We start from the raw sequence: 23,760 nt of genomic DNA, 5'->3' as shown, positions 1-23,760 counted from the left end.
TGCTTCTTTACCTAGAAAACCAGCAGATGAATTACAGCATAATACTGTGAGGCCTCATAAAATCCTGCAGTACTTAGGAAGTGTCCACAGATTGTCCTAAAGAGATCTGGTTAACCATACCCATTGGCATCCCCCCAGTTCAGTACAACAGTCAGACTTTTTGAGCCGAAGCCCAATTGCACTAACTCCATTATTCATAGGAGCAAGATTATAAACATGTGGTATGCAGAGAGATATTATAGGGTAGACAGGGACGTTTCAGAGAAATTAAAATTGTTCCATTACATTGACTCACCACTGTCTAGCAGCATCTGCAACATTAAGGTGTATTATCATTAATAACTTGTATGTTTTGCTTTTGTAACCTGTACACACATCTTGGATAAGCTTATGTCATAATTTTTTTTCCTTACATAATCAATAGCACAGCACTCATGCTGTGGAGGTTCTGGGCCTTAAGGATTTTTGCCCTCTGTTATCAAAAGTAAACAAGAAAAAAGTTCCTTAGGACAAGTAAATAAACTTTAATAGTAGGCTGACTTCAGGTTCTATGTCTGTCAGCTCTCACCCCAATACTTCCTTCTTTTCTAGGAAGGACCTGAGTGTGAAGTTTCCCGAGGACTCTCCCATCACCCTTCCCAATCTGCTGAAATTTATTTTACATTATTCAGACCCCGTTTCTCCTGTTGGGAGCTCAGCTGACCCCCAAACCAAAGAACGTCTTCAGAATGATGCAGTATTACAGAGAGGACATATATCCCACTTAGAGGAAGAGATTCATAAATTACGCGCAGAAATCACTGCTCTTCACCAAGCTCAAGCCCAAGTGGAATCCCAGCTTTCCGATGCCAGGAGAGATAAACACAGACTACAAAAGCAAAAGCAAACACTGGAAAAGCAGCATAGTGTTCTTCAGCTTCACAGTGAGCAGCTTGAAGCCCTCTATGCGCAGAAAACCAGAGAGCTGGAGGAGATGGCCCTGAAGCTTCAAGAATTAGCAGATGCGTCAGAAAACCTTTTAACTGAAAATGCATTACTGAAAATACTGGTAGCAACAATGGAAGGAAAATTAGAAAATAAAGAAGAATCCGAAAAATCTAATACCCTAAAAGAGACACTTTCTCATGAAACTGAACTCCAGTCACGAGACAACACAAAACTTGCCACTAATAGGAGCTCTCCTATGGCTTCTGAACAGAATAATGAAAATAGGACAGATTGATTTTTAAGATAATATGAAGAAATCAGAAGGGACAGTTGAATACCAGGAAGATAATTTATGCAAATTTTATTGAAATTCATTGTAAATAAAAATTTTTCTCAGTGGTCTAGAAAATCAAAGTGGATGATCATTCAACTTGGGGAAACATTCCCTATATAATTTATTGCACAAACTTGGTAGGTTTGAGACCAAAACAGTAGTACAGGTCCTTGAGGATAAGAATCTGGAAAAAAATGAGTTCATATTTAAGTGACAATAACAAACAATTCTTGCATTTCCCCTACTATGGTTTTCTAATCATTCCTTGTCACCTCTTCAGCAAGTTTGAAGGTAATAAACCATTTAGAGTTGTTTTGAGAGGTTAGTAAATCTTCAGGCTGCGCAAGTGATCAGAGGGCTTGCTAGCGAAATATTTATTGATTGGTGAGCATGCTAAAAGCTGCTTTTTTGCCTCGCATTTTACTGGCCAGTTTTATCGGGATTTCCATCCTAAGCAGAGCTTCAGTCTAGTAAGTGGTAATGCTACTATCCACTAAACACTGTCTTTAAGAAGTCTGATTTTAAAAATAAAAACACAAACCAAAGTTAAAAGTTCTCTCTGGTGACCAAGTGGAGGAAAAAATATTTCCCTAAAATTTAGAGAAATGAACAGTTAAAAAAATTATTAGCCCTATAAAAAGCAAGACATGGCTTAAAAAAACAGGGCAGTTAAAAGAATATGTTAGATGACCTCAGTATACCCCATAGTACACAAATGTGAAGTTACTTGTGGATCACTTTGCTAGCTACTTGAATCTAGGGACTGCTTTCCCTACAGAGCAGAATGTTGAAGAGAGGTAGAAAGCTTCAAAAGTGTTTGATGTGATTATGTCCATTCTAGGATCTGCTCATCTTCAGCGCACTCCTTCCCTTTCAGCCTTGGACTTGCACGTTGGCTCTCCCTTATAATTCATGAGCCATAAGCACCCATTATATTTGCACTTACAATTGTCTCTCTTAAACCTAGAGTATTCTTCAGCATCCCCAACTTGGGACTTCCATGAAGTGTGACTTTATTAACCACAATTTGACTGGTGTCCCAATAAAGCCTTTACTGCAAAACAGGGCTTCTTAACCTGGGGACCATGAACTTTAAAAAAAAATTTATTTTGTTAACTATTTGTATACAATTAGTTTCCTTTGTAGTCTTATGTATTTTATATTATGCATTTTAAAATATTTTGATGAAGGGTATCATAGGTTCAAGAGACTGCCATAGGGGTCCATGACAAAAAAAGGTAAAGAAGCCTTGCTGTAAAATGTAGATCCCTCCCATCAAAACAAAATTTTAATAACAAGAAGGAATGGTGGAAACCCATTTTAGTTTGATTTTTTTGAACAATATTATTTGCTTAGTACATACTCAGTCTTCCCCACCACAGTTCTGTGCTCAGGTCACATTCACATTTTTATTTGCTCAATTCATAATGACTAATTTTTTAATGATTCTTACAAAATAAAGTTAGGCACTGATTTTCTTTTAATCACTGATGCTTAAATTAACAGTAACATTAAAATTCTCACTGTGCCTTGTTAAGTCTATACTACTCTATTGCAAAATTCATACCAGTGTACATAAAGTGACTCAAGACAATGGGTTAAAACTTTATGAGGTTTTTTTTTTGTTTGTTGAGGTGGGAAGCTGGTTAGAGACTGTGATTAAAGTCATTATTTTGAAAATAGAAATCTTTAACTCCTAAACTTCATTAGTTATCCCTATAGTACTTGATAAGCATTAAATTGCACACACACACAAGTGGTTTCTGAATGAACATTAGGATGCTTGCCTATAGCTTACCACATGCTTGCTGAATATTTTTGAAGCCTGATTAGAGAATTCCAGTCATGCTCATACTGATTTGCTGAGGATGGTAAAATTCAATACCTATTAGTGGGATAGTAACTAGAAATTGTTTCTGAAAAGAAAAAAAAAAGACTTAAGCCCCTTTTGCCATTCCCTTCCAGTTCAGAAAACATTAAATAGCAGGAAATAGTTTGTTGCTGTCTATACTGGGACAAGTGAGTTTGTTTAGACTAAAAGTAGATTTCATATCTTCACATGTACATCACAGCAATTACAGCAAGCTAGCACTAAGTAATGCCAGTTGTAGGGAAAAGACATTTTTATACTTTTAACATGCTTTTAGAAACACATAGGAAAAACTGCTCTGCTGCTATAAGTTAGCCTGGCAACCTTCTGGCCTATCCCTGTGTAGATTACACGTCCTTCACTGGCTCCCAGGTAACACAGCAGCTTCCTTGCAATAGTTGTACAATAAATGTTAACAATGTTCATAGTTAACAACCTAATCTACCTAAGAAAGAAGGGAGGCATTTTGGGGGGGCCTATTGCTTCCTGCAGTAGAAGCCGAATTCTAATAAAGCGTTATCTCTTGTTTTCTATAAAGTTACCCACAGGACTTAAAAACAACAGCTCTCTTTCCATATTTACATTTGTGATTCCTAACCAGCCAGCTGATGGCGACTTGGGCCCTCCACGATCAGAACCTTTGCCATGGTCCTGGGTCTCAGTCTTTAGTACTGAGTTTACCATTACAATAACTTCAGACCAGCAGCTCCATGTGCTATATTATTTTTTTTTAAAAAGAAAAAAAAAACCCAAACCAAGTGCTTCTGGTGCCTATTTACAGTTCACAGTTTTGTTAGCTAGTTCACAGTACAGTAGTAGCTCCATCAAAAACAGGCTCAGCTAAACATTCAAGTAACAAAAATGCTTTGATTCCTTTTATACCAGTAGGGCCTGGTCTGTCCATTGCCTGCAATGGACAGTACCACCAAAAAAAGCTTAGCCAACTCCCAGGGCCAAGGAGTTCAGGTTCAGGACACAGGTCTCAGTGCATGCAATAACAAAACCCAGCAAGACCATAATGTGAAATTTACACTCAGTTCTTCTTAGAGAGCAGCATATCCAAATTGTTCTTCTCCACTTTTCCTGCTGGTTGTATACAAGGATTAGTACCCATGAGCACCTGTGCCAAGGGTCAGCTTAGCCATGGACTTCTGTGCCATTAGGAGTCAGCTTCGCTTTTCTCTCCACACAAGGGCCTTTAGCCGAATACTGGACCAAAAGGAAGGGTTCTTTAGTTTCTCCATCACCCACAATGCTCTCCTCATCTTCTGACTGACTGATTCGCTGTAGGCGCAAATAACACCAACAGCCAAGGATCAAGGCCCCCAGGGCTGCAATGGCAATGAGAATGACGATGACGGTGACCACGCCGGTGGTGGGGCTGTGGTCCATAATAGACATGGTCAGTTCTTTGGGACAGCTCACAAGGTAAAACGGTCGTCCTACCACTGGTGTGGGCTTAACGTGGTCCTATCTGCATATGCATGTCCTGAAACAGAAAGCAAGGTATGAGTAAATGGAGCTACATTTGCATGCCATTAATTTCCAAATGGTAGTGAAAACTCTGTATAACAATAACTGCTACTTCATTACTCCAGGATTCATGATTCAAGTCCAGCTATATAAAGTAACAACCATTTCCCATTCTTGGCTATCCATCCACAGTAGGTTACCCTCCTTATGGGTATCAGATGAGTTGGCTATTTTTTTCCTCTTTGGAAAAGAGATCCTAGTCTTTAAATGATTGGATTTCCCCCTCTAACCAAATGCCATTTTCTTCCCTCACTCCTCTTCTGTTTTAGTTTAAGGGGAATAAAAAGCCAGTTGTTCACCACCAGAAACAAGACTGTTAAATCTACTTGGTAACTTGACCACCTTTAGCTAAATAACAGACCATTAAAAACCAGAAAAATGCAAAGATCTGATAGTTGTACAAGTTTTCTGTGATTTAATGCAGCCATATAGCTTCAATAAATGGAGACAGTGATGATCTTACATTACATCAGGCATAAATAAAACTTTGATTCAGTGGCATTTAATGTCATAAGGGAGAAGATCAAACTTCTGCCTTTGGTCCTAAAATAAAGCTAGATGTAAAATTTTGCTTTTGCAGATCAGTCGAGAAGTATTTGAGTATCTGGTACATCATACAAAAGTAAAAAAAATACATACAGATAGCAGCTGCCAATAAAGCACTTTATAGTCTGACTGGAAACAGTAGGTTTGCAAAATCAAACATTTATAGAACACAACTGTATACAACTGATCTGACCCATTATCACATATATAGTAATATGAGAGTAATATAAAATGGTAGGATAAGGGAAGGCTTCCAAAGGAGGGGGGCTAAGAAGTCTGACTTTCAAAGATAGGTGGATAGTACCTATAGCTAAGCAAAGAGAAGAGGGAGAGAGTATGATATTCAGTATGTTATATTCAAGCACAGGAAGTAACTAACAGCAAGAAGAAAATACTAGAACAGAAGATTCATATTAGAGTATGGAAAACAGGTTTGCCAGAATTTTTGATATTAGGTTGGCTAGGCAGTATGGGGTAGTGGACAGAACTGGCCTTAGACAGGAGGAACTAAGTTCAAATCCTTCTGACACATATTGACAGTGTGACCCTGGGCAAGTCAATTAACCTCTGAGTACATAGAGGGAGTTTTATCTCTTGAGAATGAGGAACAGAAAACACAGGTTTGGTACCCCTCGTGTATCCCCTCCATTGTAGGAATGGAAGTAAGCAGAGTGCAGCCAGTTTCCAATCACTGTTCAAGATGGAATTTCCCCTTAACCAGGAAGGAAAATCACCCAGAAGCTTGAATTTGTGTCTGTTCTAGACCTTTGAGAAATCACAACCAAGAACAGCACAATCAGTCAACTGTCATCAAGAACCTATGTGCCAAGTACTTTGCTAAGCACTAGGAATACCAAAGGAACAAATATAACAGAAAATGAAAGCCCCTACCTTCTGAGAGCTTACATTCTACCAGCTGAAATAATAACACGTACACACAATTAGGTACCAAGTGCAGACAAAGTAAATACAACTGAATTTCCAGAAGGGGATGCTGGAAATATGAGAAAGCCTCTCATAGGAGATGACCCCTCAGCTGAACTTTGGAGGAAGCTGGGTGTCCCAGCAGGAGGGAATGCATTCAAGGGATCTATAGAATACTGTGTGTGGAAGCAAAGCAAGGTAGCCTGTTTGGCTAGTCTTTAAGAGAGGCAATATAATATAGAAGGCTAAAAAAGTAGGCTAGCAACAGATGGTGAAGGGACCTCAATGCCAAACAGCAAGTTCTATTTTATCTGTTTAGGCAAGAGAGCCAGTGGGGTTTTGGTCAAGAGAGTGACATAGACTTGTGCTTTAGAAATATCATTTTGGCAGTTGTGTGGAAGATAAATCGAAAAGAAAGTGACTTGAGTAGAAGATGAGTTGGGAGGTTAGCATAATAGCTTAGCCAAGAAACTGGGGGAGTCTGACCTAGGGTGGTGGCTGTGTGCGCAGCAAGAAGGGGATGTGTAACCGATGACCTGAAGGCACAATCAACAGGATGCAGCAAGTGACTGGATGGGGTAGAGTTGAGGGTACCCAAGGTTACTGACCTGGACAAGTCAGTCAGTAAAAAGTTAGAAAGATGAATATGTTTCTTGAAATAACCAGCAGAAGTTGATATTTAGGGGTGGCTAGGTGGTGCAGTGAACAGAGTGCTGGCCTTGGAGTCAGGAGGACCTGAGGTCAAATCCCACCTTAGACACTTAACACACACTAGCTTTGTGACCTTGGGCAAGTCACTTATTCCCAACTGCCCTGCCTTACTCCCCGCCGCCCCCCCCCAGATTGATATTTAAGGCTTAACTCCAAGGAACTGCTGCAGTAAGATATTCCATATTTTAATCAAATAATTTTCATACATCCCAAAGAGATCAAAGAAAAAGGACCCAGATGTACAAAAATATTTATAGCAGTTTTCTGCATAGTAGCCCCAAACTGGATGTATAATACAATACTATTATACCATAAGAAATAATGAAATGGACAGTTTCAGAGGAAACTGTAAAGATTTGTATGAACTGGTACAGAGTAGAACAATTTATACAGTGACATTACAAAGAAAAACAACTTTGAAAAACTAGAACTGTGATTAATGCAATTATTAAATACAAGTAGAGGACTGAATTGATGTTACCTCACCCGTCAGAGGTGATTGACTTAGAACCCAGAACAAGTATATATATATAAGGCAAATATATATATTTGCCTTATGGAGGGCAATTGGGGTTAAGTAACTTGCCCAAGGTCACACGGCTAGTATTTTTGTGTGGGTGTTAAGTGTCTGAGGCTGGAACCCAACTCGGGTACTCCCAACTCCAGGCCGGTGCTTTACTCACTGCGCCACCTAGCTGCCCCTGCAAGTATATATTTTTGAATGTGGCCAACTGGAGAATTTGTTCTGATGGTTTATGCTTACTTATCAGGGTTTACTTTTACTTTAAAAAAAAATTACTTTTTTTGTTGTTTAATTGAGTGAACAGTAGGACAGAGACGTAAACACTTGCATAAATAAAATTTTAAAAGCCCCCAAATCATTTTCACATTCACCATCCCCATTTGATCCTCACAACCACCCTGAGATAGAAGAAAAGACTGTCTAATTGCAAAAGGTGTGTCTAAAACAGTTGTAGATTCAGGGATCTTTTTTTAGTGCTTAACAACAACTTGAGCATTCATTAATTGGGGCACAATGATTACGTCTCGTGTTGGCCGAGCAAGGTTATTTCTAAGTAGAGTTTCTGCTGGACCAGTCTGAGGGAATAACTGTTTTGTAATCAACATCATATTTAAAGAAAACTTAATTTTAAAAATGAATCCTATATTCCTGGTTTTCCTGTACTAGGGAAGCAACTATAAAAACAGAATTAATAGCTCTTCATCTCTGAGACAACGGTGGAAAAGAGTAGTGGAAGTGCTGGGGATTTCTGGGCCACAAGCTTTGGGTCTTTAATGCTCAAATGGTTCTAAGTGCTTAAAAAAGATCCCTAAATGTGCAAGTAGCTTGGACATTACTTTTGCAATGATCTTTTTTTTCCTGTCTCAGGGTGGTTATGAGAATCAAATGGGGATGGTGGATGTGAAAATGATTTTTGGGTTGTTTTTTAAAATTTATTCATACAAGTATTTGTTATGTCTCTGTCTCAACTGTTCACTTAGACAACAAAAAAAAAGCAAAAGGGGAAACAGGACAATGGCACTCACATTTCTATAATGTTTTCACATTGACAGTGGGCTTCCTCCCAAGGACCCTGTGAAGGTAATCTGTGTATTAATTAGTCCCATTTTACATATGGGGAAACTGAGGCTGATATCAAGGATGAGATACGTTATCTAAACTCAAGCTCAAAGCCTTGATTTCTGACCTGCCACACATGGTTGCTGCAAGCATCAAATGAGATAATAAATATGAAAGCATCAGACAAACAGAAGCTGTTATTTCTTTACTAAGTGCCTAGAGCTCTGGAATAATTCCTGCCCTCAGGGAGTTAACATTTTACTAGGGAAAAACAATATGAAAACAGGTATAAATAAGACACATAGTACGACATTCTTTAATATCAGAGCAAAGTAATCTAGGAAAACCTGAAGGAGAATTGTTGGGGTAAGGACAAGGGGGAAAGTGGTATTTAAACTGAGCTTTGGAGGAAGAAAAAAGGAGCCCAAACGACAGAGATGAGAAGAGTATAGTATACGTATGTATTCCAGGAATGGGAGATGGGCTTGTAGAGGAGGAGGCTGAAATGTTAAATCAAATAGTGCAGTTTGACTAAGTATGTAGTGAGCAGGAAAGGGAACACATTGAGACTGTCTGGAGACGGCCTTCTACACCAGGCTGAGGACTGTTATATTTGACTCTAGAGGCGACATGGGAACAAAGGAGGAAATCTGCATGCTCAGACATAATCTCAGGAAGGTTACTTTTGTTTGCTGTTTGTCTTTTATTTTTCAGAGAGATCACAGGGTGATGTCTTGACTCCTGGGTGAATGAACTGAATCTAAGTGAGGCAGAACTGCACAAAGTCATCAAGTCTCACTCTTTCTTCCAGAGTCATCCAAGTCCACCGGCAAGACAAACGTCTTGGAAACTGGTGATAGCCCAGGACACAGCGGGCAATCTTGGCATCTTTGATGTTTGACCAAGCTCTAAGTGCCCATAGCACCAGCTTCTGATGCCTTCATGGCCATTGGAACAAACTGTTTTCACGTGTCCATGCCACCAGGAGAAGTCTTCACATTCTTGGGGAAGACACCACCCCTAACTCACTGAGGGGTTTGAAGCCTGCTGGTTATTCTCAACTTGTTTTAGCCTGTCTGCCAAAAGAGTTTTACTGGGGTGTGGCTGCTGGGCATGCTATGGTTTCTTGGAACCACAGGTGAGAGTTGAGTGCCAGGCAGACACCAAAGGTAGATGGGCAGCCCTGAAAAGGCCTCAGCAAGCCCTCATATCAGAGGTGCTCATGCTCCCTAAGCACCCCATATGCCCCACACCCCAGGAGGTTACTTTATGAGCTACATGAAAGATGGACTAGAGAGGGGCACAGTTCACCAATGGAAAAGCTTGGTATTTATCTGAAGGGGGGTTGGTGGTTAGTGGTGTGCTTCCCTTTCTCACCTGAAAATTGGAGGAAGCCTTTCCATTTCCCCATCCTCATACATAATCTAATCACTATTTTTAAAGCATTCCCCAAATTCAAGGCACTATGGATACAATGAAAAAAATGTTTTAGAAGATATTGTCTCTACTTTCAAGGTGCCAACCTTGAATGCGGTCTTTCCTAAACGCATTATTTCGGCTTAAAAGCAACAGAAGGAATTATGTAGGGAAAAAGTGTTGATGCTAGTGATTTTCATAACAGTGCAGAGAGACCTAGTTTTGGAGGCCGAAAGAGGTGGTAGTAATATTATCACATGCAGTAATTTTGCATTATAAAAGCTTACTTTCTTCTGTTTTGCCCTAAAATGTCCTTGACCCCTTTTTATTGCAAGGAATCCTTCCCCTCTCCAAGGTTCTGTCTGTATATTTCAAGCCCAAGGATTCTGAGGCCAAATTAGTTTTGGAAATGCTGAGCTGCATAAACCCCTTCTGGGTAGCCGGTAACAGTCTCTAGCTTACCACAAAAAGCCAATTTGGAGCTCACTTAAGTCAAAAGCATTAAGGGCATCAACTATAACACAAAAGATAGGATGCCTGATTTGTAATCCATGAAGTTTAAGGAAAAAATGGACAGCTTTAACTTAGACATGAAGCAGGACTTCCCAGTGGAGTTATGAAACCAGAGAAGGGATAAGGGAGGGAAGTTATAGTCTTCTTCATCAATATGTGAAAGACCAGTGATTTCAGAGTCAAGGCAATTTAATTAGCATTAAAGTACCAACAGAGCAGAAGATACAGAGCTAGGCAGTGGTTCTATATAGCCTGGGGGAAAAGTCCTGGCCATCCTAGAGCAGGCAGGGAGGGAGGGAGGGAGGGAGGGAGGGAGGGAAGGAAGGAAGGAAGGAAGGACGGACAGAAGGAAGGAAGGAATACAAAACAGGTAAGAAAAGATAATCGAAAGAGGGAGAGACATTAGGAGTGGGAAAAGGCTCCCCCTAAAGATGTCACATAGGAAAATTCTTCCTTTGACACCAGCTGCTCAACTTGGTTTCATCTCCAGCAACATCTTCCTCATGCCCCACCCAGGATAAGCTCATTGCCACCATCGTGGAGATTGCTTTGGCTTTGATATTCACATCTCATCTGTATCTTCAGTTGTTTCTGCCTCTCTGGAGGGACTGGAGGGCTTTAAGGGCAGAGTAAAAAATTCCTTTGATAGCCTCTCTTTATAGAGAAGGCTCAAAATCAAAGCCTTCATTTGCAACCAACTACTCTTTCTGGGCACCCCCTGGCACTCTCCTCCTCCTTCAACTACCTTTTGTCTTCCCCCGTTAGATTGTAAGTTCTTTGAGGGTCAGAGCTGTTCTTTATTTCTTATTTGTATGCCCAGTGCTTAGCAGAGTACCTGGTAAATAGTAGGTGCTTAATTAACATTCATAGTATGAGAGATTAAGAATTCTAAGAGGTGATGAGGGAGTACACCCTAGGTACAGAGGAAAGTCTGAAAAAAGTTTCAGAGCTAGGAGACAGTAACACTATGCTGGGGAACAGCAAAGAGGCAGGTTTGGTTGTAATGGAGTTTGCCTCAAGAGGGGTCACGTGCAACTACATTTGGAAAGGTAGGCTGGAGTCAGGTTCTGAAAGACTTTAAATGCCAGGCTAAGGAATTTGTATTTTATTCTAGATGCAGCAGGGAAGATTCTTGAACGGAGTGTGGAGCTGACATGTTCACCCTCTGCTTTAGAAATATTTTTGTAGCAGTCTGGAGGATGGGTTAGAGAAGGACTAAAAGTGTGCTTCTGCAGTATGGAAGGGCACAGCTGTGTGAGCTGAGAAAAGATGGCAGGCAGGAGACTGCACAAGTAACGAGACTTTAAATCCAACTGCATGTGGGGGGGGAGCTGGGAACAATTCAGGGAACTTGGGTGTCTGGAATGATGGGGTGCCTTCAACAAAAGAATGAAAGGCTGGAGATCTGGAGGAAAGAGCAGCAAGAGAGCATGCAGAATTTGAGAAGGACACCAAGCAGTCAGCTGGGACTGCAGAATTACAGTGAAAGACAAGGATGAAAATCAGATAGATCTGAAAGTCAGATCAACAAACTCATGGGAGCTGATGGAATCACTAAAGAGTCCAATCAGTTCAAGTTAACAGATGTTTGTTACCGTACCTACTATGTGCCAGGCACTGTGCTAAACGCTAGTGATACAAAGCTGGCAAAAAGCCACCCTAGCTCTCCAAGAGCTCACAGACTAAGGAGGGAGACAGCATGCAAACTACGTACAAACAGGGAAGAGACAATATCTTGGAAATGACCTTGAAGGGAAGGCACTCAGATTAAGGAGGACTGAGAAAGGTTTCTTGGAGAATATGGGGCTTTAGCTGAGACCTGGAGGAAGCCAGGACCGGGAGATCAGCATACAGAATAGACAGCCAGTTAAAAGGGCTGGAGCAGGGAGATGGAGTGTTGTATTCAGGGAAAATGATCAAGACCAAAGTTTCAGGGGACTAGGATGATACAGCAAAAGAAACTGAGGAACAGATGGGGAGGAAGACTGAGAGGGAAGACCATGTCACAGAAACTGAAGGAAGACAGAGAATCCAAAGGGTCAAAAAAGGAAAGGTTGGAGAGGGGCAGGTTTCCAGGGAAAGATAATGAGTTCTGTTCTAGATGCCTGGATAACAGCCAGCTGGAAATGTCCAATAGGCATTTAGTGATAGATGACTAGAGCAAAGGCTGGGCATTTGAATCCAGCTATTGTCTACATGGAGATAACTGAACCCATGGGAACTGATGAAGTCAGTAAGAGGGGATAAATAAAACATGAGAGGGCCTAGAATAGGGCCTTAGGGATTACAGGGTGGCATGGAGAGGCTGACCTAACAAAGGAGACAGGAGCAGTCAGAGAGGTAGGAGAACACAGAAAACAGTGTCATGAAAATCAGTAAAGAATAGTCAGTGTCAAATGTTAGAGGCATGTACAAGGAAGAAAGAGATAAAGGATAAGAACTGAGGAAATAGTCAAAAGATTTGGCAATTTAAAAATCACTTGTAACCTTGGAGAGGGCAGGGATTGTTTTTTTTCCCCCCTTTCTTGGAATCCCTTAATAAATGCTTGTTGAAGGAAGTTTTCAGAAAAAGAAATCAAAGCTATCAATAGTCACATAAAAAAATGCTCAAAATGAGAATTAAGGGGCGGCCAGGTGGCACAGTGAGCAAGAGCACCAGCCCCGGAGTCGGGAGGACCCGGGATCGGTTCTGGCCTCAGATACTTAACACCCACACAGAAAAAAAACTGGCCGTGTAACCTTGGGCAAGTTACTTAACCCCAATTGCTTTAAAAAAAAAGAGAGAATTAAAACAATTTTAAGATGCCACCCCCCACCTATTAGATTGGCTAACATGACAGAAAAATAAAATGACAAATGTTGGAGGGGATGAGGAAAAATTGGGACACTAATGCACTGCTGGTGGAGTTGTGAACTAGTCCAACCATTCTGAAGAACACTTTGGAACTATGCCCAAAGGGCTATAAAACTGTACATATCCTTTGACCCAGCAATACCACCACTAGGTCTATATCCCAAAGAGATAAAAAAAAAAAAAAAGGAAAAGAACCTATATATAGAAAAACATTTATAGCAGCTCTTTTTGTTGTGACAAAGAATTGGAAATCAATGGGGATGCCTATCAATTGGGGAATGGCTGAACGAGTTGTGGCATATGATTGTGAAGTAATATTATTGTGCTATAAGAAATGACAAGCAGGATGGTTTCAGAGAAACCTGGGAAGGTTTATATGAATTCATGCAAAGAGAAGCGAGCAGAACCAAGAGAACACTGCACACAGTAACAGCAATACTTTAACTACAATCAACTTAGCTAATCTGATCCAAGATGAAAGATCCATGAAAAATACTATCCACCTCCAAAGAGAGAACTGATGAACTCTGAACCTAGACTGATGCATATTTTTTTTTCTATTAAACACTCACATTAGTCACGTTGCATAGAAGAATTATGACGAATGGGTGAGACCATGAGAAAGAAAAGACAAAACAAAAAAAGAAAATAGTCTGCTTTGCTCTGCATTCCGACTCCATAGTTCTTTCTCTGGATATGGATGGCATTTACCATCATGAATGCTTTGGAACTGTTTTTGTACTTGGGTTGCTGAGAAGAGCTAAGTCTATCAAAATCTGTCATCACACACTGTGGCTGTTTCTGTGAACAATGTTCTCCTCACTTCACTCAGCATCAGTTCATATAAGTCTTTCCATGATTTTCTGAAGTCTGCCTGTTCATCATTTCTTATAGCATAATAGTATTCCATTACATTCATATACCACAACTTGTTAAGCCATTCCCCTATTAATAAGCATCCCCTCGGTTTCCAGTTGTTGGCCACCACAAAAACGCTGCTATAAATATTTTCGCACATGTGGGTCCTTTTCCCATTTTTATAATCTCTTTGGGATACAGCCCTAGAAGTGGTATTGCTGGGTCAAAGGGCATGCACATTTTCATAACCCTGTGGGCAAAATTCCAAATTTTAAAGCATATTTCCTAAACCTTCTTTATTTTATTGCTTTTGTCTGTTTTCTTTTGCAATGTGGCTAACATGGAAATATATTTTGCATGACTTCACCTGTAGTATAACTGATATCAAATTGCTTGCCTTCTCAAGGAGGGGGAAGGGCAGGAAGGAAGAAGACAATGTTGAATTCAAAAATTAAAAAAAAATTTTAAACGAAAGTTAAATTTTTCCTTACATATATAATTGGGAAATATTTAACAAAGTAAAAAAATACGTATTTAAAAAATGCTTGTTGGTCAGTGATGAGGCCAGATTTCCACTTGGACAATAAGGAAAATAGAGAACGACTTTCAGCAGATCTGTCTTTGCTCACTTGTGACACGAAATTCTCCTTGGGAATCCCTTTCAGATTCTCTGCTTTTACAGGCCAGATGGCAGCTGGTTCTACAAACTGAGATGTTCAAGCCAATCTCTGGCTGAACGGCACTCAGGGCTTAGGACCCACTTCACTGCTTTGCTTAGGTCACCTGTCCTGTTCCCTAGAGCTGCTGGCCCTAAGCTTCACATATACTGCTCCAGACCTAGAAGAATGGCTTGTAGCTAAACACTGGGTGCTTTGAAATCCTGGCATAAGAAAGGGTCACCAAGAAAACACCTCTCTGCAGAGATGCCATCAAACTACGTGGAATAGTTGTTTGGTTTTTTTTTTTTTTACTAATCTGTATAGAACATTTTTTCCTAGTGTCTAACCTAAGTCCTTCCCCCAATACTTTATACCCATTTGCTCATCTCTTTTTTTTTTTTTCCCTTGGCCCTGAAGCAACAATCTCTTCACATTTCAGGTCCCAATCTTTCTTCTCTTTGCTGGGCTCACAAAAGTAATGCCAGGCTTTGCCTTTAATAGCATGGCAGGGTATACTACCCACCCCCCTGGAAAGAGAAGCAAGTTAAACACCAGCCTGTTTCTATTTGGGAGGCAAAGGCGGGAGGGAAATCAAGCATCCGTCCCAGAACTGGCAGGAAATGGGAAATCAAACAATGGAAATAAGATCGGCAAGGACAGGGAAAAACCTGGCCAAAATTTGCCTCCAATTAAACCAGTGTCTTCCATGTCACTAGCAAGTAGCTGAAAGATGCAGGCACCATCCAAGGAGCTGGGGCACGGGGGAGGAAAAGGAAGGGGCTATGAGGAGGAGGGGAAAGGAGGCATTCAGTCAGGCAGAACAGCTTGGATTTGCTTCCCTGAAGCCATCAGGGATATAGGCTCAAGCAGGGTTCAAAACGGACTGGAGATGTGGCCTCCAATTTGGAGGGACAGGAAGGGAGTGTTCCACCATCCTGTGGGGAGCTGGAAGGGGAGATTTTTGAAAGATTTATCCTGATCTGACAACCCCAAACAGGTCCGTACAAAGCAGCAATGCTTAACTTTTTTCATATCATGGACCCCTTTTGGTATTCTAGTGAAACCTAGGACCCCTTTTCAGAACTTTTTAAAATTCCTAAAATAAAATACAGTTACCCCTTCCACATAGAAACTTTCCCCATTTTGGTTTTGATGTATCATGGGTTGGCAGAAGAAATATAATGGGAATTTTTGGGAAGTTTTGTGTAAGCCACGGACAACATCAGAAGGGCAGCAAATGACACAGAAAAAGTTTAGAAACTCAGAAATGAATTATATATAAATATATATATACAGTATTGTATGATATCGACTCAAATTTTATAATAAGGTACTGTAAACATAAAAGAAAAAGAAAAATTCAGACTTCTTCTCTGGTATGATTGGAAGGGCCACAAAACTTCACATGGATTTTCCAGATCTTGAGGGTGTCACAGAGCCCCCTCAATGTGGAAAGGATAACTGTACAGATTACAAAAGAAAGCAATTGTAATTAAGTATAGCTATCAAAATATCTATTTTTAAGGTTCACGGATCCCAGGTTAAGAACTCCTGCTTTAAAGACTTTATCTTTACTATCGTGACATGCATCTGAAAGAACTCAAGCAACAGAGGGTAGAGATAAGGAGAGCTCAGCTTTGTACAAAACTAACCTTTTGCTTCTAAGGCTGGGGAGACATTGGCACACCAATGCAGGTCCCAGCTGGCTTTTTGTTCCCTGCTACCAGAAGGCTGGGGGCAGCTTCAAGAAATATCTCTGATCTCCTCTGTGGACAAGTGAGCTTGTCTGCACAGAGGGTGAGGCAGCCATCAGAACTGTGCCTTGTTTGCGGAGGGTCCTGACAATCTGCTGCTACAAACATCTTAAAAGAGGAAGAGGGGTGTGAAGCACTAACAGCTAAGCAGCCTTTTGGCAAATGGCTTCTTGAAGAGGCTGCCTGAACAGCAGGCAGGGGAACTAACCACAGGCAAAGCTAATTGGAAAGCTCAATCAGCTGTTTCTCCCAAGAGAGCGAGTGCACATGGCTTTCTGTGAGAACTCTGAAAAACCCTGACCCTTCAGAATGAATGCTGAGGGGGGGAGGGGAAAGGGAAGTGGCCGAGGCAGTCACACAAGAGGCCAGAAAGTGTGGTGGGCAGAGCGGCTCAGCCAAGACTTTCAGATGCCACCAACTCATCTCAAAGGGCTTGCCAGGTTTCCAATGCTATTAGCCATCACCTAAAAGCCAAGGTGACTCTCCTCCCACCAGAGCCAAAGGGTGTGGGTTTAAATCCTAGTGGGTGACTTGGGCTAAGTCTCTTCATCTCTCAGTTTCCTGACTTGTAAAGTTAAATTAGATAGCTTCTCAGGTCACTTCCTAGAATAGGCGGCATTTTTATTGCACTTCTGAGATCTGCAAAGTGCTTCATATATGCTATCTCATTTGACCTTCACAACAGCTCTGCGAGGCAGATGATATTATCTCCATTTTACAGATGAGGAAACTTAAGTACAGAGAAATAAAATGACTTGTCCAAGATGACATAACTAGTGTCGAAGGGAAGAGCTGAACTCAGTTCCTCCTGTAATCTATCCTGCCGGCATTGCCCCAGAGTGAAACGTATGCCAAGCACACCAGCTTTGGGGCTGGAGGACTCTGGTGAAAATCTCAGCTTGGCCACAACGTGACATCAGGAGAGTTACTCTTACCTCAAAGCCCCAGTTTCCTTATTTATAAAGTGAGGGTTTGCACTACATGACTGCTCCAGGCCTCTCCCATCTCTTAAAGCTATGACCCTGACCCACCCCTCAGTCTGTTATTACAAAACCCTTGTAAGACTGGACTTCAGGCTGCAATAGTTCCTGAGGGACCTGGAAAGCTGGGGCCTTTTGGTGGAGAGGTTCCAGGGATCAGACCCTGAGAAATGAAAACCAAAACTTTACACCTAGATCTGCTCAGGAAAGACACCAGTTAGAAAAGGACCCCACAGATTCTAAGTAAGGTGGCGAGTGTTAACTACATAGCCTGCAAGATTCTCTCGATTTGTTGTGCTGGTTTTTTAAAACTGTGAAATTCTGTGCCACCCTCCTCCCCAGAAATTTGCCTTCTTGAGTTGCAAAGAAACATGATTGCATTCATTTTTAAAATGTGAACTTTTAGCAACCGAGTTATTTGCATGTGGTTATATTTCCCACCCCCCATTAGAATATGGGCGCCTTGAGGACAGGAACTGGGTTTGGGGTTTTTCCCCCCTTTCTTTGCATCCCCTAGAGTTTAGCAAAGTAGCTGGGCACTTACCCAAGTGGATGGCATGCCAACCAGGGTTTAATGAGAGTGGTAAAACAGCACCACAGAGTTGGCACAGGAAAAGATCAACCTTAAAGAACCATTTATCAGGTACTCTGTCTCTCTGTTGCCTTTCTTCAGAGATCAGGTCTCTCCCTCCTAATGATGGGGGGAGTCCCACTTCCAACCAAACTCAGGAACTATGAACGCAGGACACTATTGCAGCAGAGGACAGATTGGGGGAAGGGGAAAGCCCTTTTGCTTTCATGAATCTCTCCCAAGTTTCCTGATCCTTTGGAAGAAGATAGTAGATGTGACGGGGAGGAAGACAGCCCAAAAGATTGTAGGTCTAGTACATCTAGTCCAACCCCCCTAACTTTACAGATGAGGAAACTGAGGCCCAGGGAGTTTAAGTGACTAGCCCAAGAGGCCACTGTTAAACGTCCGAGGTGGGACTGAAAGGCACACCTTCTCACTCCAGAATCAGTACTCTCCACAGATCTGGGTGAAGGAGCCACAGACAAGGAAAAGAGACAAGTTATCCAATATAGAGGGTTTGGCATAAAGTGCCCCTTTTCCCATTTTTAGAACATTAGACTACAAGCTCCATGGGGGCAAGGACTGGCTTTTGTCTCTTTCTGTATCCCCAGTGCCAGGCACATTTCTGTTGTTCAGACATCTTCAGGCATCTCCAACTCTTTTCACGACCCTGTTTGGGGGTTTTCTTGGCAAAGATACTAGAGTGGTTTTCCATTTCCTTTTCCGGCTCATTTTACAGATGAGGAAACTGAGGCAAACACGGTTAAGTGACTTGCCCAGGGTCACACAGCTAGTAAGTGTCTGAGGTAGGATTTTAACTCAGGTCTTTCTGACTCCAGGCCCAGCCCTCAGTTCACTTCACTAGCAAGCTGCCCTCCAGGCACATAGCACACATTTAAATGTTTAGCGATTGGCTACACACTGTACTAGCAGGGTCTCCCTCTTCCCACAGGAATGGAAGGCCAGGAAAGGCCAGTTAGGGTAGGTGTAGATGGAGCATCACCAAATTTCAGGGTTAGAAAGGACCCCAGCAGCTATATAGTTCAACTCATGCCTGTAAAAGACTCTGCTACAATAAACCCACCCAATACATGGCCATTCAACCTATGAGTGATGACCTTTAGTGATTTTTCCACAAGAAGAGCATTAGACTTTTATTTATTTATTTGCTTTTTGCAGAGGGGAAGGTAGGGCAGTTGGGGTTAAGTGAGTTGCCCAAGGTCACACGGCTAGTTTTGTGTCAAGTGTCTGAAGCCGGATTTGAACTCAGGTCCTCCTGACTCCAGGGCCGGTACTCTGTTCACTTCGCCACCTAGCCACCCTGGACTTTTATTTTTTTTTTTAAGCAAAGTATTGGACAACCTAGATTAATCCTTTCTTTAAAGGAGCAAGGAGCTATAGGCATGGAATATTTTATATATTTTCTAATAGTTGCTGTGGATTGGTTTTGAGAAATTATTCCCCCCTCCCCTTATTATTCTTTGTTAAAAGGATGGCTCAGAAATGAAGGTAATATAAAAACAAAAGATATCCAAGAAAATACGACATAAAGAAACGTGTCTGCAGTATTCTCCTGATCTACCAGGTCAGAAGGTTTGGCATGACCTGTTCTGGGTCAAGCCAGGTGGGCTCTCTGTGATTACTTTTATCCTGTCCTGGATGCTGGGGTCTGGAATCAGGAAGACTCATCTTCCTGAGTTCAAATCTGGCCTCAGATACTCACCACCTGTGTGACTGTAGGAAAGTCATTTAACCCCATTTGCCTCCCTTTCCTCATCTGAGTTTTGCAATCACACCCCATCCATCACAGTAGCCAGGGTTAGATTCCTGGGAAAGGACCAGCAACAATGGAAAAATATATACTTATACTACATACTTCACAGGACTGTTGTGAAGAATGGCCTTTATTAAAAAAAACGACTGTAAAGTGCTTTATCTATGTGAGCTGTTATTAAGATATCTAATGCAGTATGTTCAAAAAACCCAGAGGAGCTATAGATCAGGCCACAGCTACCAAGAGGGAAAAGAAAGGGGGCTTCCTCAAGCCAGGCCAAGACTGAGCAGCAAAGCAGTTTATCATTCCCTTTACAGTGACCCTAGGTCCTTGGCCCCTTCCCCCCAAAACCAAAACAAAGCAAAATAATCCTAATATTCAGAACTTCTCAGGGTTATTATAAGCACTCTGTCCTTTCTCCTATCGTTTCCAAAGCTTTAGAGTTGGAACGGATTTTGCTAGGAAATGGATCCCTGGTGAAACATCTGCATTTTATCTGAGGGCTCCAAGAGAAAGACTGAATGGCTTAGCCCAAAGGAAAAATTGCCCAAGAAGGTCAAAGAAAAAAAAAGTAACTGGGAGAAGAGAGAGGGCCGGATACCTTTAAATCACACAACCTACTCCATTTACATGCCCAGGACTATTTCTTACCAAGGGCCCCAAGTAACAATCTTCTGGATGGGCCTTGGTGTCTCCAGTCACAAGCCAGTGAGTTTGCAATTCACACCAGATGCACCAGCAAAAAGGGCCTTTCTCCTCATTATCCTTTCTGGCAGCTTCTTCTCCCTCCCCTTGGTGCCAGTTCATTAGGATTAATCCCCAGGAGGTTTCCAGAATGCTAACAGAGGCTAAGTTCTGCAAATAGAACTTTCTATCCCAAGAGCTTTCACTGTCATTTTAACTTAGCTCAGCCCCCACCAACAGGGCTTGCAGCAGGGCCCCAGGTTTCTCTCTCCCTTACTCTTTCCTCAGGGTTCTTAAGGGGCAGTTTCATCTGTAACACTATGTCCATCCACTGTAAGCAAGCCATTTGGGACTGGTTTGCATTAAGTAGTTCACTCATTTATCCACAGTGGGGGGGGTGATAGTGGTGGGGGTGCTGGAGCAGATTTTACAGGGAATAATCAAATATTGTTAAATTTTAGTACAATTCAAAAAAATCAGATGCAATTTACCTCCCGATTCTTTGAATGCACACAGACTGACAGCAGTAGGAAGAGAAAGAGGATCAGGTGTTCCCCTAGAAAGTCCACAAAGTAGGTAATATAAAACTGAATAGAGAAATTTATACACAGATCCTCAACTACGTCACTCGCCCTCCTTTCACCCTTTGTCTCTGCAAGCACTTAAATCTGTAACTGAGTGACTGAGAGTTACACTAGGAAAGAATTATCATCTTACAGCAGCTAAACTGGACTATACCAGTCATGCATCCTTACAGCATTTGGCGTTAGCGATCTAACATCATCTTCTTATTTATTTTTCCTCCTAAAAGCCTTACTGTTCTGTATTTTATATCCTTGGAGGCAACAAGCCACTTTACGGATATAAGGCTGCTGCTGGAGTCAGGAAGACGGGAGTTCTTCCAGTGACACACTGGCTGTGGGATCAGGAACAAGTCACTCAGCCTTTTCAGGGCTCCAAGCGGAGAGGCCAACCTGCATCATTGGTGGGAGTTTCCATACCAGGAAAAGAGGCCCTTATAGAGGTGGAATCACAAGTCTTGACTCCTCACCTCCCTTCAAAAAAAAAAAAAATCCCTTACACACGGAAGCCTGGCGGATCATTTTAAGCTACAGCAAACACCTTCAAACTTTCTCTTTCAAGTCAGCCCGCTCCCATCCCCAGAAACTTCCCACACTAGAGATACTTTGTATATAAGAAGAAATGGGAAGGAAGGAAACTGACCCTCAAGTAAGTTTCCTGGGGGCCTGGTGCAAATCATACTCGTAATCGGCCCCACTCCCTACCCCTACATCTCCCACTAACTCTCGGGGCTCATCTTAGAGAAAGCCACACTCCCACGCAATGGCCCCGACCCAGCAGCTCCTAGCCAAAGAATGGGCAGCCGGTTTCTACGGCGAGGCTGCCTCTCCCTTCCTCCCTAGGCGGTGTTGGTCATTTTCAAGCGTCCCATCCAGCCTGGAGAGAGGAGGGGTGAGCGCCGTGGAGCTCAAAGCGCGAGGAGCCACTCACGTCGTGAGCAAAAAGGCAGGCGCGTTTCCAGGGGAGCGCAGCCTCTGCACTTGCAGGGAACGCAGAACCGAACCGCGGCGCTCCGGAGAACGGAGGGCGCAGGAGCTTGGGAGAAGTCTCCGAAAAGGAGGAGCGGGGCTGGCCAACAGCTCCGTGCCCGAGGGGCGAGGCGGCGTGGGGCTCAGCCCAGAGGACGCGACCCCACCCCCACCCCGCGCACCCCCAGCCCCCTGGAGCCCGCTGGGCAGACGCCCCGCCGCCGCCGCTTCCTTTGTCCCGATCTCCCCGCAGAGGGGCCCGGGGCCGCGGAAACAAAGACCACCCCACCGCCCTGCGCGCTCCCACCCTGGCATCACGCGTCGCAGCACCCACGCCGGCCCGAGCTCGTTCGCCTCCCCGGCCCCTCGGCGGTGCGCGCGCGACTCTTCCCAAGCCTGACGCCCCGCGCCGCCCTCCGCCACCCCCCCCCCCCCGCCGGGCCCTGCCGCCACTCCCCCTCTGGTCCCCGCCGCCGCGCGCTCCGTGGGACGGCCGCTCGAGCCTCCCGCCACCCCCAGGCTCTCGTGCGAGGCGCTCACCATGGCGCTGCTGAGACGCGGCCACCCCGGTGCCACCTCCGCCCCGGTGGCTCAGTCCCAGCCGTGCACCATCCCGGGAGGGGCGGGGGCTGCGCGCGGGGGGGGAGGAAGGAGGGACAAAGCAGCCCGACCGCGGCTCTGCGGCGGAGCAGCCGCCCAGCGCCGCCTTATAGCGGGGGGAGGGGCGGGGCGGGGCCTGGGCGTCTGCCAATGGGAGCGCGGCGCCTGCGATACGAGGTGAGCCGGTCACGTGGGCTCGGGGAGAGAGGGGGTCTGAGAGTGGGAGAGCTGGGGGAACAATAGAGGAAAGAATTCCTGGGGAGGAGGAGGAGGGACGGAACCCGAAAGCGGCGGTCTTACTGGCCCCGGGGCAGGGGAGGCGTGGCGGATTGTCAGGTGGTCCGCGTACACATCCACTTACACTGAGGGCACGCGCATCCTGCTCCAGGTATCTATGCAGACGTTCCTAACTGCACCTCCCTGCGAGGACAGAGGGTCCCTCCTGACCTCCAGAGGGACTGTCTGCTTCGCAAGGTCAGCTAAAATCTCCCCGTCACCAGCCCCCAGGGTGACTAACATGCACAGTACCTTCTCGTCCCCTTCCACAAAGGGATCTCCCTCCCCCCAGGTTCTCACCTCCTCCGCCCTTACGTGTCCAGTGGGGAGAAAGAGAGGGCCAGAAACCGCACTGGGGTACCGAGGAGACGGGAGTAAAATGAGTTGCAGAGATTGGCATTGTCACAATTGATGATTTTGTGAAGAGTAGTCAGAACTTCATTGCCCGGATTACAGGATAATCAGGTGAAACTTTACAGTCAGAAGACCCCAAGTTCCCCTCATGTTCCTCTCCCCAACACCTGATTCATGAGATGCTAATCTTAGGTCTGCAGCTAACTGCAGTGCATGACCTTGGACAAGTCACTTATCTTCTCTGGGGAAGGTTTCCTCGTCTTTCAAATGAGGGTACCGGATTGGATGATCTCAAAGGCTCCTTCCTGCTTTGGCTTTGCATATAAATCCCAATGACTCAACCTTTATGGCAGACGCTTGCTGCCAGGTACTGCTGTCATCCTTTGTTCCTCCCTTGGGGATGGTATCATGTGAGAGTTCTAGGCTGCTTGGAGGTAGTTCCAACCAATGCCTGATTTCTCTCTTCCTGTCTCTAGTGGATGGGGAGAAG

The 23,760-nt window shown here is 43.5% G+C and overlaps 2 protein-coding genes across 4 annotated transcripts in view; one reads left to right on the top strand and one right to left on the bottom strand.

Moving 5' to 3' along the window:
• The window catches only part of TXNDC11 (thioredoxin domain containing 11), a 55,585-nt gene extending 54,244 nt beyond the window's left edge, over positions 1-1,341 (top strand). For both annotated transcript variants that reach the window (XM_069085938.1, XM_069085939.1), the window contains one exon: positions 592-1,341. In XM_069085938.1, coding sequence (XP_068942039.1) covers positions 592-1,222 — 631 coding nt within the window. In that variant the 3' untranslated portion in view covers positions 1,223-1,341. The remainder of the gene's footprint in view (positions 1-591) is intronic.
• On the bottom strand, positions 1,263-22,736 carry SNN (stannin). Of its 2 annotated transcripts, none has more exons than XM_069085944.1 (2): positions 22,581-22,736; positions 1,263-4,620 (listed from the first exon to the last, which is right to left on the bottom strand). In XM_069085944.1, exon 2 carries the CDS (start codon positions 4,530-4,532, stop codon positions 4,269-4,271), a length of 264 nt encoding a protein of 87 aa, XP_068942045.1. In that variant the 5' UTR covers positions 4,533-4,620; positions 22,581-22,736; the 3' UTR covers positions 1,263-4,268. The 2 variants fall into 2 exon arrangements, with proteins under 2 accessions (XP_068942045.1, XP_068942046.1); XM_069085945.1 differs by lacking the exon at positions 22,581-22,736 and adding an exon at positions 22,348-22,366.
• Between the last annotated feature and the right edge of the window lie 1,024 nt (positions 22,737-23,760).

Source organism: Petaurus breviceps, unplaced genomic scaffold, assembly GCF_028583685.1.
Source record: "Petaurus breviceps papuanus isolate PSGF00001 unplaced genomic scaffold, PetGlider_PUasm1.0 118, whole genome shotgun sequence".
Lineage (NCBI taxonomy): Eukaryota > Metazoa > Chordata > Mammalia > Diprotodontia > Petauridae > Petaurus > Petaurus breviceps.
Note: the sequence above shows the minus strand (reverse complement) of the source record. Positions and strands in the feature narration are given on the sequence as shown.

What these genes read in the sequence shown, in the direction of transcription:
- SNN (XM_069085944.1), bottom strand. Translation starts at nt 4,532, where the DNA reads ATGTCTATTATGGACCACAGCCCCACCACCGGCGTGGTCACCGTCATC.